The 15935-nt window shown below is 42.9% G+C and overlaps 1 protein-coding gene across 1 annotated transcript in view; it reads left to right on the forward strand.

Moving 5' to 3' along the window:
• LOC139468521 (sodium/hydrogen exchanger 9B2-like) overlaps positions 1 to 2059 on the forward strand; it is a 39175-nt gene extending 37116 nt beyond the window's left edge. Inside the window, exon 11 of the mRNA XM_071250530.1 lies at positions 1082 to 2059. Coding sequence (XP_071106631.1) covers positions 1082 to 1375 — 294 coding nt within the window. The 3' untranslated portion in view covers positions 1376 to 2059. The remainder of the gene's footprint in view (positions 1 to 1081) is intronic.
• Positions 2060 to 15935: the final 13876 nt, after the last annotated feature.

Raw genomic sequence — 15935 nt, forward strand, 5'->3', positions numbered from 1 at the left:
TTCAAAGCGGCATTGAACCCAATTCATTTACTCACTCACTTCGGAGAAAGGGTTTGTTTTTAAGCAATGACCGAAACAATAAATGCCTTCTCTACCTCACTCCAGAATGTTAAATGATGGGTCCCTAACACCATGATTTGGGTAGTATACGTGCGGCTGTGTATTCACACATGTGTATGTTTAAGCAGGTCATATTGTATTTATCAATAATGTTGGTAAAATTTGTAACATACTATTTTCTGACAGTAAGTACATGAGTTATAGAGACTAGATTACATAGACTCGACTTTTCAACTTTATTTTGTGCTGTATTGCAATCTTATGACAACAAATGTATTGTTACAGCCCTCCTTCCTTAAAGTACTCACGGAAATGGAAAAAAACTTTTTTTTCGACCTCAGATCTTAAATTATTGCAGTTAATATACAAAATATGTAAATATTCAAACAACTAAATTAGTACTAATTGGGCCGTGGCACAAATACAGCGTATGAAATGTTTTTATGCCTTTTTACACGTAAAAGTGTGTAAAAATGTGAATTAGACAGACTATTGTGAAACAGGGCATAACCAGGTGTAAGTAGATCAAGGTGACCTATGACACCTTGACGACAGGTGAGAACAAGTGGTAATGCCTATAGTCTGTTTCTGCTATGTCAATTTGGACTGAGTTTTATTTTTGAATGTTGAAAGTGCTGACAAATAACCTCCTGTAAAGTACATTTTGTATTGTTCACTGAGATCAAACTAGCAAATCCAGACTAGTACTTTTCGAGTTGTTTTGTTATTTCGTATTTACAACTACGTAACACTTTGTGTCGATTTTTAAATTGAGAAAAACAGTTTTTTTCATTTCCGTGAGTACTTTAGTACTGATCGTTATATTGAATAGAGTGAAACCTTGTTAGCCTGGACCCTGTTAATCCAAAACCCCACTTTTTGTGATGGTACATACAAAGGGAAATCTCTCCATACCCATGTTTTGTTATTCCAGACAATTTCTTTGACCAGTCATGTCCAGATTAATGAGGTTGCACTTGACAGGACCTACACTAGTACATACTTCCCCTGTCCTTGACAGATCCTGACCATTGCCGTGTTGGCCATCTTGATCACTGCTCCCATCGGCTCTGCTCTGGTCACCATCTTTGGGCCTCGGCTGCTGAAAAAGACACAAAACGTTGAGAGTCCGGACGTTGTCGCGGACAGAGAGTCACATGCTATACAGGGACAAATCAATCCTGTGTTCTGTGCAGAGGACGAGTCAGGAACTGCCGACACTAGGGCAACTCAGATAGAAGATGTATCTGGACAAGAGGCCAAGTTCCAGGGCCACAGACAGGACGAGTTGAATGGGGACACCACCAGGCTGTAACTAGTTACCCTGGAACCTAGAAGACCAAGAGCACTTTTCTAAGTAGCTAAGATATCCATAAGCCTAGATACATATCGGTAAAGAACAGGATTACAGGTCCTCACTGCTATGCATCGCTTTAAGATTCCTGACAGTGTCATTGTAAACTATGCATTACTGGTTTCTGTGATATCTATTCTAGAGTTCTTATCATGTGTTCTTTGTTCTTGTTGCTATTTTTGCATTATTTATACATTGAAATCCATTTAAGGGAAATCCTTCAGATACCTCTATTTATACAAATCAAGTTGAAATCCATTGACAATATCCCTCTGATAACTATTCATGCATATCAAGTTGAAATCCATTGACAGAAAATCTTTCAGACCTCTATTTATTAAAAAATATGCTCAATGAGTCATGGGGTACCACTGACAAGGGCATATAGTCCGGGGTACCACTGACAAGGGTGCATGGTCCAGGGTACCACTGACAAGGGTGCATGGTCCAGGGTACCACTGACAAGGGTGTATGGTCCGGGGTTCCACTGACAAGGGAATATGGTCCAGGGTACCACTGACAAGGGCATATGGTCCAGGGTACCACTGACAAGGGTGCATGGTCCGGGGTACCACTGACAAGGGTGCATGGTCCAGGGTGCCACTGACAAGGGTGTATGGTCCAGGGTACCACTGACAAGGGTGTATGGTCCAGGGTGCCACTGACAAGGGTGCATTGTCCAGGGTGCCACTGACAAGGGTGTATGGTCCAGGGTGCCACTGACAAGGGTGTATGGTCCAGGGTGCCACTGACAAGGGTGCATGGTCCAGGGTACCACTGACAAGGGTGTATGGTCCAGGGTACCACTGACAAGGGTGTATGGTCCAGGGTGCCACTGACAAGGGTGCATTGTCCAGGGTGCCACTGACAAGGGTGTATGGTCCAGGGTGCCACTGACAAGGGTGTATGGTCCAGGGTGCCACTGACAAGGGTGCATTGTCCAGGGTGCCACTGACAAGGGTGTATGGTCCGGGGTGCCACTGACAAGGGTGTATGGTCCAGGATGCCACTGACAAGGGTGTATGGTCCAGGGTGCCACTGACAAGGGTGTATGGTCCGGGATGCCACTGACAAAGGCATATGGTCCAGGGTGCCAGTGACAAGGGTGTATGTCTGGGGTGCCACAGACAAGGGTGCATGGTCCGGGGTGCCACTGACAAGGGCATATGGTCCGGGGTGCCACTGACAAGGGTGCATGGTCCAGGGTGCCACTGACAAGGGTGTATGGTCGGGGTTGCCAGTGACAAGGGTGCATTGTCCAGGGTGCCACTGACAAGGGTGTATGGTCCAGGGTGCCACTGACAAGGGCATATGGTCCAAGGTGCCACTGACAAGGGTGTATGGTCCGGGGTACCACTGACAAGGGTGCATGGTCCGGGGTGCCACTGACAAGGGTGTATGGTCCAGGGTGCCACTGACAAGGGTGTATGGTCCAGGGTGCCACTGACAAGGGTGCATTGTCCAGGGTGCCACTGACAAGGGTGTATGGTCCAGGGTGCCACTGACAAGGGTGTATGGTCCAGGGTGCCACTGACAAGGGTGCATGGTCCAGGGTACCACTGACAAGGGTGTATGGTCCAGGGTACCACTGACAAGGGTGTATGGTCCAGGGTGCCACTGACAAGGGTGCATTGTCCAGGGTGCCACTGACAAGGGTGTATGGTCCAGGGTGCCACTGACAAGGGTGTATGGTCCAGGGTGCCACTGACAAGGGTGCATTGTCCAGGGTGCCACTGACAAGGGTGTATGGTCCGGGGTGCCACTGACAAGGGTGTATGGTCCAGGGTGCCACTGACAAGGGTGTATGGTCCAGGGTGCCACTGACAAGGGTGTATGGTCGGGGTGCCACTGACAAGGGTGCATGGTCCGGGGTGCCACTGACAAGGGTGCATGGTCCAGGGTGCCACTGACAAGGGTGCATGGTCCGGGGTGCCAGTGACAAGGGTGCATGGTCCGGGGTGCCACTGACAAGGATGCATGGTCCGGGGTGCCACTGACAAAGGAATATGGTCCAGGTGTGCCACTGACAAGAGCATATGGTCCAGGGTGCCACTGACAAGGGTGTATGGTCCAGGGTGCCACTGACAAGGGTGTATGGTCCGGGGTGCCACTGACAAGGGTGCATGGTCCAGGGTGCCACTGACAAAGGCATATGGTCCAGGGTGCCACTGACAAGAGCATATGGTCCAGGGTGCCACTGACAAGGGCATATAGTCCAGGGTGCCATTGACAAGATTGCACGGTCCGGGCTGCCACTGAGGGTGCCACATCTTGTGGAGCACAATTTGTGTCAGTGGTGATGTGTTGTTACCCATGTCACAGAGCATCTTCCTGAGGCAAGGGAGTTAACTGACTGTAAAAGTCCAGTTTATACCCCTGCTGCACTAGGCCGGAATTTCTGGTATCGATTGTAGGGCCACCAGTGGATATTGCGAGTTATGTCCTTTCTATGCCCCTCCTATTGACTAATGAGATTCAACCTCTCACATCACTTGCATCTGCTTTAAACAATATGGCAGAGCCCAGTCAAGACGATATGATAGATGATTTAGATCTATATTGTAATATAACAGGACTTTCTTTGCGAAGTGCATCAAATCACGTGAGCACCTTGATTAACGCCATGAGAAGATTTGAAAAATATATGTCGATGCCCAATTGACAGTACAGATCCTTAGCAAATCCTGCAGTCGACCAAAATCTACACGTTCAAATCCATGTTGTTTATGAACCGGGTGTTGATTTCGTTGCAAGATTCTTATTGGATGGTGCATAGACTCGTTAGTCCAGTCAAGATAACTCCATAATACCAGCCTGATACGGCAAGGGTGGAAACTGGACTTTTAGTCAGTAAATACCCTTACCTCAGGAAGATGGTCACAGAGCTGATGCCAGATAGTCTACATTGACATTCTATATATTTTGTAGACATGTAATTTGAAGTAACAAACATATTCAATCTTTGTTTATCCAGTTGGCTTCTCCCCCTTTGATCCCATGGCTTCCACCTTATATTGTTATCTGTGTACCATAATCCAACCTTTAGTTAGCAGATCAGGATTTATACATCATAACTCTTACTCTCACTCAGTATTCACTTGATGACAGGGCAAGACGTTGTTACAAACAATAAAAAAATCTGCTATCCTTACGTGTCATGTCTTCAAAAAACGCCCAGTAGTATGAATTGCTGCAATGCGTTGTCCAGGGTTGCGTCCCTTGGGCACGCCAGAAATCTATGATTGTGGGTTCGCTCTGTTTGTTTCTAGGTTGGTCAACACCATACCGGAGCTTGTGGGCTTAACCAAAGTTGTAAACATCTCAGACCTGCTTCTCTTCAGGCATTCTTCCCACATCAAGCTAACACGCCATGATATAACTAGAATACTGTTCTCACTCCCTGCACATTTCCACCGGGGTAGAAGAGGTCTTCAGCAACCCATGCTTACCGTAAAAGGCGACTATGCTTATCGTAAAAGGCGACTAACGGGGTCGGGTGATCAGGCTCGCTGACATGGTTGATGCATGTCATCGTATCTCAATTGCGTTGAGTGATGCTCATGAGGTCAATCACTGGATTGTCTGGTCCAGACTCGATTATTTACAGACCGCCGTCGGGTTACGGGTGGCCCAGTCGTCTAAGGCGCCGCGATTCGCTGTGCAGAGTTGCGTCTCCTTGACACGCCAGAAACCTATGATTGTGGGTTCGAATCCCGGTTCACCCCGATGTTTCTAGGTTTGTCAGCACCATACCCGTGCTTGTGGGTTTCACCGAAGTGGTAAACTTCTAAGACCTGCATCACTTGGGGCTTTCCTCCCACATTAAGCTGACACGCCATGATATAACTGGAATAATGTTAAAAGCGGCGTTAAACCCAACTAACTCACTCACTCACTACAGACAGCTGTCATATAGCTGGAATATTGCTGAGGGCGGCGTTAAACAACAAACAAACAAACCAAACCCTGCACATGTCAGTTCAAGTTGAACCTGTTTGCTGAACCTACGAGGAGTGTTCATTAAAGATTTCCCCTGACCCACTTCCGATGGACCTAGTGGAATGAAACTTGGCATAGGTATTAGTCTTTCTCCACATAGGAACCATCAAGAGTTACACACTTCTCCCATCGTTTTATGCAACTATGGAGACCTCGCCTGTAAAAGCCCTCATTTTGCGTCTCAAACAAGGACTTGACTTCAGAAATCAGTGTTTCATCATCTGTGAAACGTTTTCCCTTCAAAAATGACTTCATGGTTTGAAAGAGGTGGAAGTCAGATGGTGCAAGGTCAGGAGAGTAAGGAGGATGTGGAAGGATTTCATAGCCACAGGACCGCGCTTCTGTCTGGGCAACATGAGAGTTGTGTACTGGAGCATTGTCTTGCAGGAGACGGACACCCTTGGTCAGCATGCCACGCCTCTTAAGCTTGATAGCGTCCCACAATTTCCGCAGCAGTGAAGCATAATAAGCTCCTGTAATTGTGGTACCCTTTGCCAAGAAATCCATCATCACTACTCCGTGCTGGTCCAAAAACACCGTGAGCATGACCTTGCATGCAGACGGTTGGACACCTGCCTTCTTTGGGGGTGGTGACTCCACATGCTTCCATTGCATCGACTGAACTTTAGTCTCAGGATCAAAGTGATGGACCCATGTTTCATCCTGTGTGATAAGTCTGTCAAAATAGTGAATGGGGGCGACCAGGAATGGCAGCTGTTTCCACAGATGTCCGACCACACTTGAAATGGCGATGCCAGTGTTTAACAACGTCTTGGGGCATCTTCCCCATAAGTTGCTTTCATTTCATCGAAAGTTTCTTTTGGTGTGCGACCTTTCAAGTATAAAAACGTAATCACTGCTCGGTATTCTACTGGCTCCATTGTCACACCCTACTCGATCATAACACCTGTAAAAGTGGTAAGATTAATAGTTCGGTGCTGCAAATTCAGACATAACCCATAGATACATCATTACACATGTGAAATTTCAACCAAATATGATAACTGAGTGTTTTAGGGGAAATCTTTAATGAACACCCCTCGTATAAACTGTCTTGTCTGAAAAAGAAGATAATTTTAATGTGATTGTTGTTGTGCTGAAAGAACTAGTGCATAAGGGACACTGGCACCTTTGTGATGTAACTAACATCAGACAAGCTTGACTTCAATCTTAACCTGGGGGCATGGGTGGCCCAGTCGTCTAAGGCGCCGCGATTCGCTGTGCAGAGTTGCGTCCCTTGGGTACGCCAGAAACCTATGATTGTGGGTTCGAATCCCGGTTCGCCCCGATTATGTTTCTAGGTTTGTCAGCACCATACCCGTGTTCGTGCTCACTCACATCGGTTGGCATAATATAACCAAGAAAACCTTATTGGTCTTATTCCCAAGTAATACCTTTCTGAAATCAACAACTACTATTTATGGTACAAGCACGAAATCCAATGGGTAGAATAGCTCATAATACTATTGATGCTTCAACAAGGGCAGCACTAATTTAGGACTGAAATGATAAAAACAATTGATTCTTGGGCAGCTTTTGAGAAAGAGTGTGGCAAATAGTCGTTTTTATGTCTGATAAATTGTTATCCAGGTTTCAGAATTGATATTTAAGATAAAATCACAAAGTTTCAGTTTGACATTGATGCATACGAGTCAAGCATCTCCTCACCTGGGAAAACAGGTTTCAGAACTATAGAGCCAGGGCACTGATTACCCCATCTGATTTGAACAAATTGACAAGTTTGAATGATTTCCCTGTTTTAAAAGATTGATGAATAAATGATGAACTGGATGAGTGTATATGACATATAATCTTATTTACTTTAGGTTTGTTTTAATGTCCAAATCTTAAACTCTTGCTTTGTTGTTTGCATGTCTCATAACCCTAAGCATGCTAAAGGTGGTTTTGACATGAATAGGGAAAATGTATTTCATACTGCACTGTGTGCAGAAAGTGGAACAAATGTAAACAACCTCTCTCTCTCTGTATACATGTAAATGGCCCAGCATGGGAGGGTCATGTGTGTTTGTCATGGGACAATGCCACCTAACAATCTGGATCACTGACTCGGCCACATGGAGGTGTAGTACTGATACAGAGCACACATTATGCATTACTTTTTCAAAAATGAAATACAGCAAAACTGTGAAACCGTAATGCCACTTTATCTAACTTTATTTATCTTTAGTTCGAAGCCCCATTCTCGGTCTAAAAAGTAGTTAAGTTTGTTATTTTGAAGCTATTCTGATTAAACAAACTACAGTCTGAGGCATTATCTAATTCTAACTTTATCTAACTGTCTGAAGCCTGAGTCGAAAAAAAATATTATGTTCTGTCCAATAAACTCCTCTAATAATTGTCCATATCATAACACTAAATGTTACTGAAAATGATGCTAAGAGCTGTATTTGGGTTAATAGTCCCCAAATATTTTGATCATACTGAAACTACAAATATAACAGTATGGAGTTGTGATCATACTGAAACTACACCAAATATAACAGTATGGAGTTGTGATCATACTGAAACTACACCAAATATAACAGTATGGAGTTGTGATCATACTGAAACTACACCAAATATAACAGTATGGAGTTGTGATCATACTGAAACTACACCAAATATAACAGTATGGAGTTGTGATCTTCCTGCTCCTTCCTTACTGTTTAAATGGCTGAATGTGTGTTATTGAAAGTGGCAGATTTACCATTGTGAGATGAAATTTATCTTTTCTTATTACGTGGGAATCGATCAGGGGCAACATGTGTTGGTCTCCTGGAGGAAGGGGTCTCCAGCTTAAACGATCAATATAGCCTCAAGGTCAGCTTTAAGATGAGTATAGACACACCCTGGTATGATTAATCACCTGGCGTAATCGATGGTATCATGTTGTGAAACTAGTCATTGAAACCTGTGACGATCCGGGTTAGAACAAGTCTTCAGCAACCCATGCTTGTCGTAAAAGGCGACTATGCTTGTCGTATGAGGCGACTAACGGGATCGGGTGGTCAGGCTCGCTGACTTGGTTGATGCATGTCATCATATCCCAACTGCGTTGATCGATGCTCATGATGTCAATCATTGGATTGTTCGGTCAGGACTCGATTATTTTTCAGACCGCTGTCATATTGCTGGAATATTGCGGCGTTAAACAACAAACAAACAAACTAGTCATTGAAATTACTGAAAACACCAAAAAAAACATTAGCGTTGCGAATCTATGGTTAAATTGTGCTCATTTCACGAGACCGTGATTAAACTGTGTATGAAGACTTGGGTGAGCAGGTCGTTTCACTGAGCCGTAGTGAAACGGGGATCATTCCACGTTACATTGTTAGATTGATGGCTATTTCGCAAAACTTGGTAAAACCTGTGGAATTGAATAGAAATAAAAGCGGCGTAAAACCATACTTACTCGTAACCGTTCATGACATGATAATGACGTGTTCACTTTTAAAGATGGGGTCCAGTCGTGTGGTTTGACATTTCGATTTTTCAAATTTGATCATTATTGGTGTTTGCTTCAGTTTCATTTAAACCTAACAAAGTTATTCTGACAAACCACCGTGAAGTAGACAATCAAACTCGAAACACGTGTGTTGGAATATTAACTCGAGATATCTCCAACAAATGTCAAGGATATCACAGCTGTGTCCATTTCTGTTCACATTGAAATGTATTTGTTTCTTTCGAAAATGATTAATGTTACTCAACACCTGCCGGGTGTCTGTCGCTTCGATTCTTTCTAAATAGTTACTATATTGTAAGACATTTTTGGATGAAACGATTTAATCCCTTTGTCCGCATCTGTCACATGTTTCAATCCTTTTTGCGATCAGTCTGTTAGTTAAAGATAGTCCTGATATATATGCATACACTCAATCGATCAGAAAAATGTGTATTGTGGTGTTTTGTTGGCTTAGTTTGTACGCGAATAATCTCACTGTCGCATTTTGACGTCATAGAGGAAAACCATTATGGCAAGCTATTTTACATAATTAATGTATGGCGTTATGCATAAGCATACAAATCCATTTGATAATTATCTATGTCGTTCAGATATCAGGCAGTATTTTGTTCGCTCAGTTTCCATAAATCTGTTATATAATAACATTTCTCGCACAGTACTTGTGAGATAAAAAGTGGTCGAATTTGTTTTAACGAATAACAAAATCTCGGACAACACTGAGCAGTGTGTTTTTTCTCTAACCGCTTTCATAGTTGCAGTTAAATTTACCACCCGGAAATTTAATATTCTCTGTTCTCTGCGTAATTTTATAGTCGGAGGTAGATCCAGTGTCGCACGAGCGCAATTCTCACACAACGTTAACTTTTCAGATTTTTTTGAAAATGTACGTCAGAAAAATAACTCTGCATCCAGTGGGTTAATATCGCCTTCAGCAATATTCCAGCTACATACCGGCTGTGTGTAAATAATAAAGTCTGGACCTGGAAATCCTGATGGATCTCGATCTACGCAATTGGGAGCTTGACCACCAGATACCGTTTAGCCGCCTTTAACGACAAGCATGGGTTGGTCCGACAGTTTTTTTAGTTGTTTTTTTTACCGGACTTACGTACCCTCTCAGGGGGACAATTGTTTTACATACTTCAACGCCCTGTGAAGATACAGCCACTCCATCTCAGTTATGAATTCATTCTACCAAATTAAAAATCACTTACTTTATACTATATATAATATTATCAAAATTTATCTATTAATTCAATTTCTTTTTTTTGAGTGAGTGAGTATAGCTTTACGCTGCTTTTAGCAATATTCCAGCAACATCACGGCGGGGGACACCAGAAATGGGCTTCACACATTGTACCCATGTCGGGAATCGAACCTTGGGGCTTCGGCGAATGCTTTAACCACTAGGCTACCCGACCGCCCCAATTTCTTTTAAAAAACTGATAATTAAATGAGCACTTATTTGACTAAAAAGATCCTTGATGGATGTAATTTTGAAATACTTATCCCTTCTGATGGAAAAATCAATGCATTCAAGCATAAAAAATTCTCTTTTTATGTTTCACTCTTTTGTTCATGTTTTATTCTTAACTATACATATTGGAAATAAGAACTTGGGATGCTTCATTTCAACCCAGCTTTACAACATACTTACATTCATTTATCATATGGTCGGTGAATAATATGTGATGTGAACTAGATATAAGTTAAGAAGAATGTGTATGGTCGGATTTAGGGTTTAGATGGGAAACTTAGGGCACGATATAAACACAGGAAATCTTTCAGAGTTGGAAATTAAGATTGAAAATAAGAATAAGACTGACTTTTTACAACGAAATGTATCACGGCGTGAATAAAGTAGAGAAATATATATTTTTTAAACTATACTCTTTTTTACTCATTAATTTTAGTGAAAATGATTGATGGTATTGCTTGATTCAGATATTTTTCCATCCAAAAATAAAAAAGGTCCTTCTGTATTTTGTAAGCAAAAACAAAATATATATATATTTCCTTGCAGTCGACTGTGATGATCAAATGGTGAATGAGGACATTCTCCTCTTCGTCTCGATGACGACATTCTAGCTACTTCATTGAGTAGCTATATCAAGAGATCGAGGATTGTTTCATTCTTTCACGATAGGGTGACATTCCATTTGCTGACGTTCATTCTAGAATGTATCTGAAGGTATCTACCCCGACTACATTCCAAATAGCTGGCATTCCTAAAGAATTCCTCAACTAAGACATTTTTAACAAAGGCCGCATTCATGCATAATGACTTCGTTCTCATTGTGACGTCATGCATGTTTATTAGCATAGTCTCATGAATATTCATAGGGCGCTGGACCTCTACAATATATGCTACTGTCATTTATTCAGTATGTTGTGCTGTGCGTTAAACGAACGTGTGGTTTGGTAGATGTTCGTTAACGTTACTCTTTCCTTGATCAGGGCTATGATTGCTCGTATTAGGCCCATCAACATGGGCAAATAACATTTACATAATTTATAAATGTGCTCAAGTTGGTCCAAAAGGAATTGTATATTTGCCCCGGGACGTGCATTTCATAACCCGATTCTCCAAAGAAAGAGATGTACGTGCCGACAGCTCAGGGGTTATATCTCACGTGCATCTCACGTGCATCACGCAGGGCCGACACACGCAGCGTTTTTTTAAAGAAAACCATAGAGTTCTTGAATATCTACATAGGTTACAGTTACTGGGACCCTGGGCCCACTTGCACAAAGCGATCTTAGCGCTAAGAGATTGTAACTCCCATACTTTGACATAGGCTTTCAAGAGTCGTAGCACTAAGACCGCTTTGTGCAGGTGTCTAACCGTAAAAATCGTTAGAGTCCTTGAATTAGAGACTCTTAACTGACCATTTCAAAGATTGGACGTCGGCTCCCATTTCTCTGACCTAAACATAATGAGTGAGTAAGTTGGGTTTGACGCCGCTTTGAACAGTATTCCAGTTATATCACGGCAAGTCAGCTTAATGTGAGAGAAAAGCCTGAAGTGATGTTGATCTGAGACGTTTACCACTTTGGTAAAACTCGGAACCACAGGTATGGTGCTGACAAACCTTGAAACAGAATCGGGGCTTACCGTGATCCGAACCCATGATCATAGGTTTCTGGTGTGACTAAGGGACGCAACTCTGCACAACGAATTTCGACGCCTAAGACGACTGAGCCCCCGTTCCCCCAATGCATAGTGAATACCGCGTGTGACCCACCTCAGATTCCACCTCTCATATCACTTACATTTGCTTCAAACAAAATGGCGGCGCCCAGTCAAGACAATCTGATTGATAATCAGAAGCTATATTGTGAAAAAACGGATCTTACATCGCGAAGTGCATCAAATCACGTGAGCACCTTGATTAAAGACATGAAAAGATTTGGAAAATATATGTTGACGCCGAATTGGCGGTTCACTTGCTTTGCAAATCCTGCAATCGACCGAAATCTGCGAACCGGATGTCGATTTCGTTACGCGATTTCGATTGGACAATGCATGAACTCGTTAGTCCAGACAAAATATAACTCAATAATTCCAGCCAAGTTCGGCAAGGGTGGAAGTTGGACTTTTATAGGCAGTTAACTCTCTTGCCTCGGGAAGATGATAGGTCCGGGGCCTCCGGGCTATTTTCATTACGGAATTAAATCACAATGCCCTGGATAACTTCTTCGTCCTGGATAATCGAGAATGTGGCAACTCGACCTTTTCCCGAACTAAGTATACATCAAATCGAAGTTCGGTTCTCCAACGGTTGTACTTTGTCTTCACATTCATAATATACTTTTACTTGTTCTTTGTAATTTTCAAGCAGCGACTTTTTTTCACCATTTCTACGATATCTTTATCTTTATATTTATACGACACCAATAATTTAGTGTATTTTTCAAACAAGTAAAGTTTGGTTTTCAATATTGTAGTACATGTATGGAATCAAGTCACAAAAACGCAACTGCTACAGAAAAGCATGCATTCTACGCAAAAGTTGACTTTTATGCAAGCCCCATGCATTTCACTACCCAAGAATGGCTATAAAAGCATGTGCGTTAACGGATTCCATATATACATTGTTTAGCATCGTGCTGAGAACAAACACTCAGAAAAACAACAAAATTATTACGAAATGCCACGCCTGTCCGAAAATGAGCGTCTGCGAGCCATTGGTATGCTTGAAGCAGGATCGAGTCAACGTGATGTTGCAAGACAATTTAACGTCCACAGAAACACCATTTGGTGTTTATGGCAACGTTGGCAACAGACGAATGCAGTCAGAGACTATCCTCGGAGTGGCAGGCCACGCGTAACCAATAATCGACAAGACAACTGGATTCGAACAACACACCTACGAAGTCGATTCCAGCCAGCAACAGTGACTGCAACAAGCATCCCTGGCCTTCGACGAATATCTTCACAAACCGTACTTCGTCGCCTCAGATGTGCAGGGATTGTCGCCAGAAGACCCGATAGACGTCCCATTTTGACAGGAAAACACCGTCAAGCATGTCTACAGTGGTGCGTTCAGCGTCTACGCTGGACGGCCATGCAGTGGGGACAAGTTCTATTCACTGACGAGTCTCGTTTTCACCTCAGCCACAGCGATGGACGGATTCGAGTGTACCGACGTCGAGGTGAACGTTACATCAATCACTGTGCCATGGAAGAAGATCGGTTCAGGGGCGGCAGCATTTTGGTTTGGGGTGGGATTTCAGCAAGACAGAGGACACGTTTGATAGTGGTAGAGGGAAATCCCAATGGACAGCGCTACCGCGACAAGATTATCGGCCCTGTTGTTCTACCGTTTTTGCGTCGTCATGGCCCAGGCATTACCTTTCAACATGACAACGCCTGGCTTCATATTGCTCGACTTGTTCAGGAATCTCTTCAACAAAACAACGTGAATGTCATCCCCTGGCAGGCTCGCTCCCCTGATCTCTCACCAATCGGGCACATGTGGGATGAGATGGATCGGCGCCTTCGACGTCAACCACAGACACTCCAGGAACTTCGAAACATGCTCCAGCAGATATGGACAAATATCCCACAGGACTTTGTGCGACGCCTGGTCCATTCCATGAGATTGATTGATTGATTGACTTTGGTTTTACGCCGCTTTTAGCAATATTCCAGCAATATCACGGCGGGGGGCACCAGAAATGGGCTTCACACATTGTACCAATATCGGGAATCGAACCCGGGTCTTCGGCGTGACGAGCGAACGCTTTAACCACTAGGCTACCCGACCGCCCTCATTCCATGAGACGAAGATGTGTTGCTTGCATAGCAACCTGAGGTGGACACACTCGCTATTGATCTGTAAATTGACATTTTGGCATGTTCATGTTTTTTTAATGAAATCACGCATTTTCTGAAGTCAGCATGGTAAATTAAACCAGTTGAACACTTACCGGAATCTTTTATCTGTTGCAAACCGAAATTGTTTCAGATTTGGTAAAAAACAGAACTTTACATTAAATAATATTCAATATCAGGAACTTTTGTTGTTCAGTATATATCAGGAGTCCAAAGTCGTTATACCATACTCTCCCACTCGCTTTAAGAAACAATTAGGGTTTCATCCATTTGATTTACATACCGCAGGTATCCAGGTACTAGTATCTGCTTATTTGCGGTTTTATGGAGTGTTTAAACAATAAAATGACACCAGTAGAAGAGTGTGTTGGTAGTGGTGAAAACATGAAGTGCTTAACCCTGTTCCATGTGTGTATATAACGCTCAGTCTATATTTTTGACTCAAATTACATGCTTATGAAGAAATTGAATTACACAACAAACAGGTTCAGCAATAAGCATGTACATGTCTTCATGGAATGAATACACGACACGGAGTCTTAATCAATAATATCTTAACAACCCTCATAAAATACACACCTACCTTGCACTCAACCTGAAGACATTTTTGATCTAGCGTCCAATGAACTTTCCGGAGATATTCAGCAACCCACGTGATCATATCGAACAATAAAACGTTCCTTGCTGTGTAATAATGAAAATCCGTCATGTTTTTTTTGTAGGACCAAATAAGACCATTGTGCTTCGGCCAACGAAAACACCTCACTTTCATTCGTACGATATGATGTGATCTTCACTTTTGAATATCACCAATGTGAATGGTTTGATGTTCCTTCGTGAACATTTCAGTCATGTAGGGGGTTTGTATGTACAGCCGCCCCCAACCCCCAACCACCCCCCTCATCTCTTGAAATGTCTATAATCTATCGGGGTTGTTCACCTGCAAGTCGCGGCCTGGTCACGTGATACAGAACTACTTATATTTGTTCGGTCAATGACCCGGGCTTCTGCGCTAGCCCAAACCTGCTTGATGTGTCATCTCCCGTTGTGAACACCGTACAACAGTCACAAGCCCCGTCTCTATCCGACATATCATTCAAGTCTGGTCGCTCAAATGAACATATTTTACAGAAAAAAACAGTTGTTGAATTATAGTTATAAAATACAAAAAAAAGGATCCCAGAGACTTTCTTCATTTTCAGATACTGCAGTAATCTAGACTTGCCAAACATTATAAACTTGCATGGGCTGTATTGAATATATACTCACACACAAAAGAAACGCAAGTGGTTTTAAGCAAATAGGTAACAAACACGGAACATTAAATTGATACGAGTTTTAGCATGTAGTGAAGCCTGATGGTGTTATCAAAATTTTAGGTTGCATTTTGGAAGCCTCGAGTAAAAACGCAACATAAAAAACGAATCGCCAAAACGCACCATTTCAATGAATATGTGGGTTTCATGCACCCATTTCACGCGAAATCGAAAATGCACGAACTGTCATGAACTGTAGTGGGTATAAAACTGTGGCCGATTCTTGGACCTACCACTCCTTGGTCAACAATGCCACGCCTAACTCAAATTCAGACGTTTGGAAGCTGGAGAGTCTGTCCAAGGTGTTGCCCGTCATTTCAACGTTAACATAACCACAATTTACCGTCTCCTGCATCGATACAATGCTACACAGACCACAGATGACCTTCCTTGGAGCGG

Source organism: Haliotis cracherodii, unplaced genomic scaffold (assembly GCF_022045235.1).
Source record: "Haliotis cracherodii isolate W230 unplaced genomic scaffold, xgHalCrac1.p SCAF_2, whole genome shotgun sequence".
NCBI classification, from domain to species: domain Eukaryota; kingdom Metazoa; phylum Mollusca; class Gastropoda; order Lepetellida; family Haliotidae; genus Haliotis; species Haliotis cracherodii.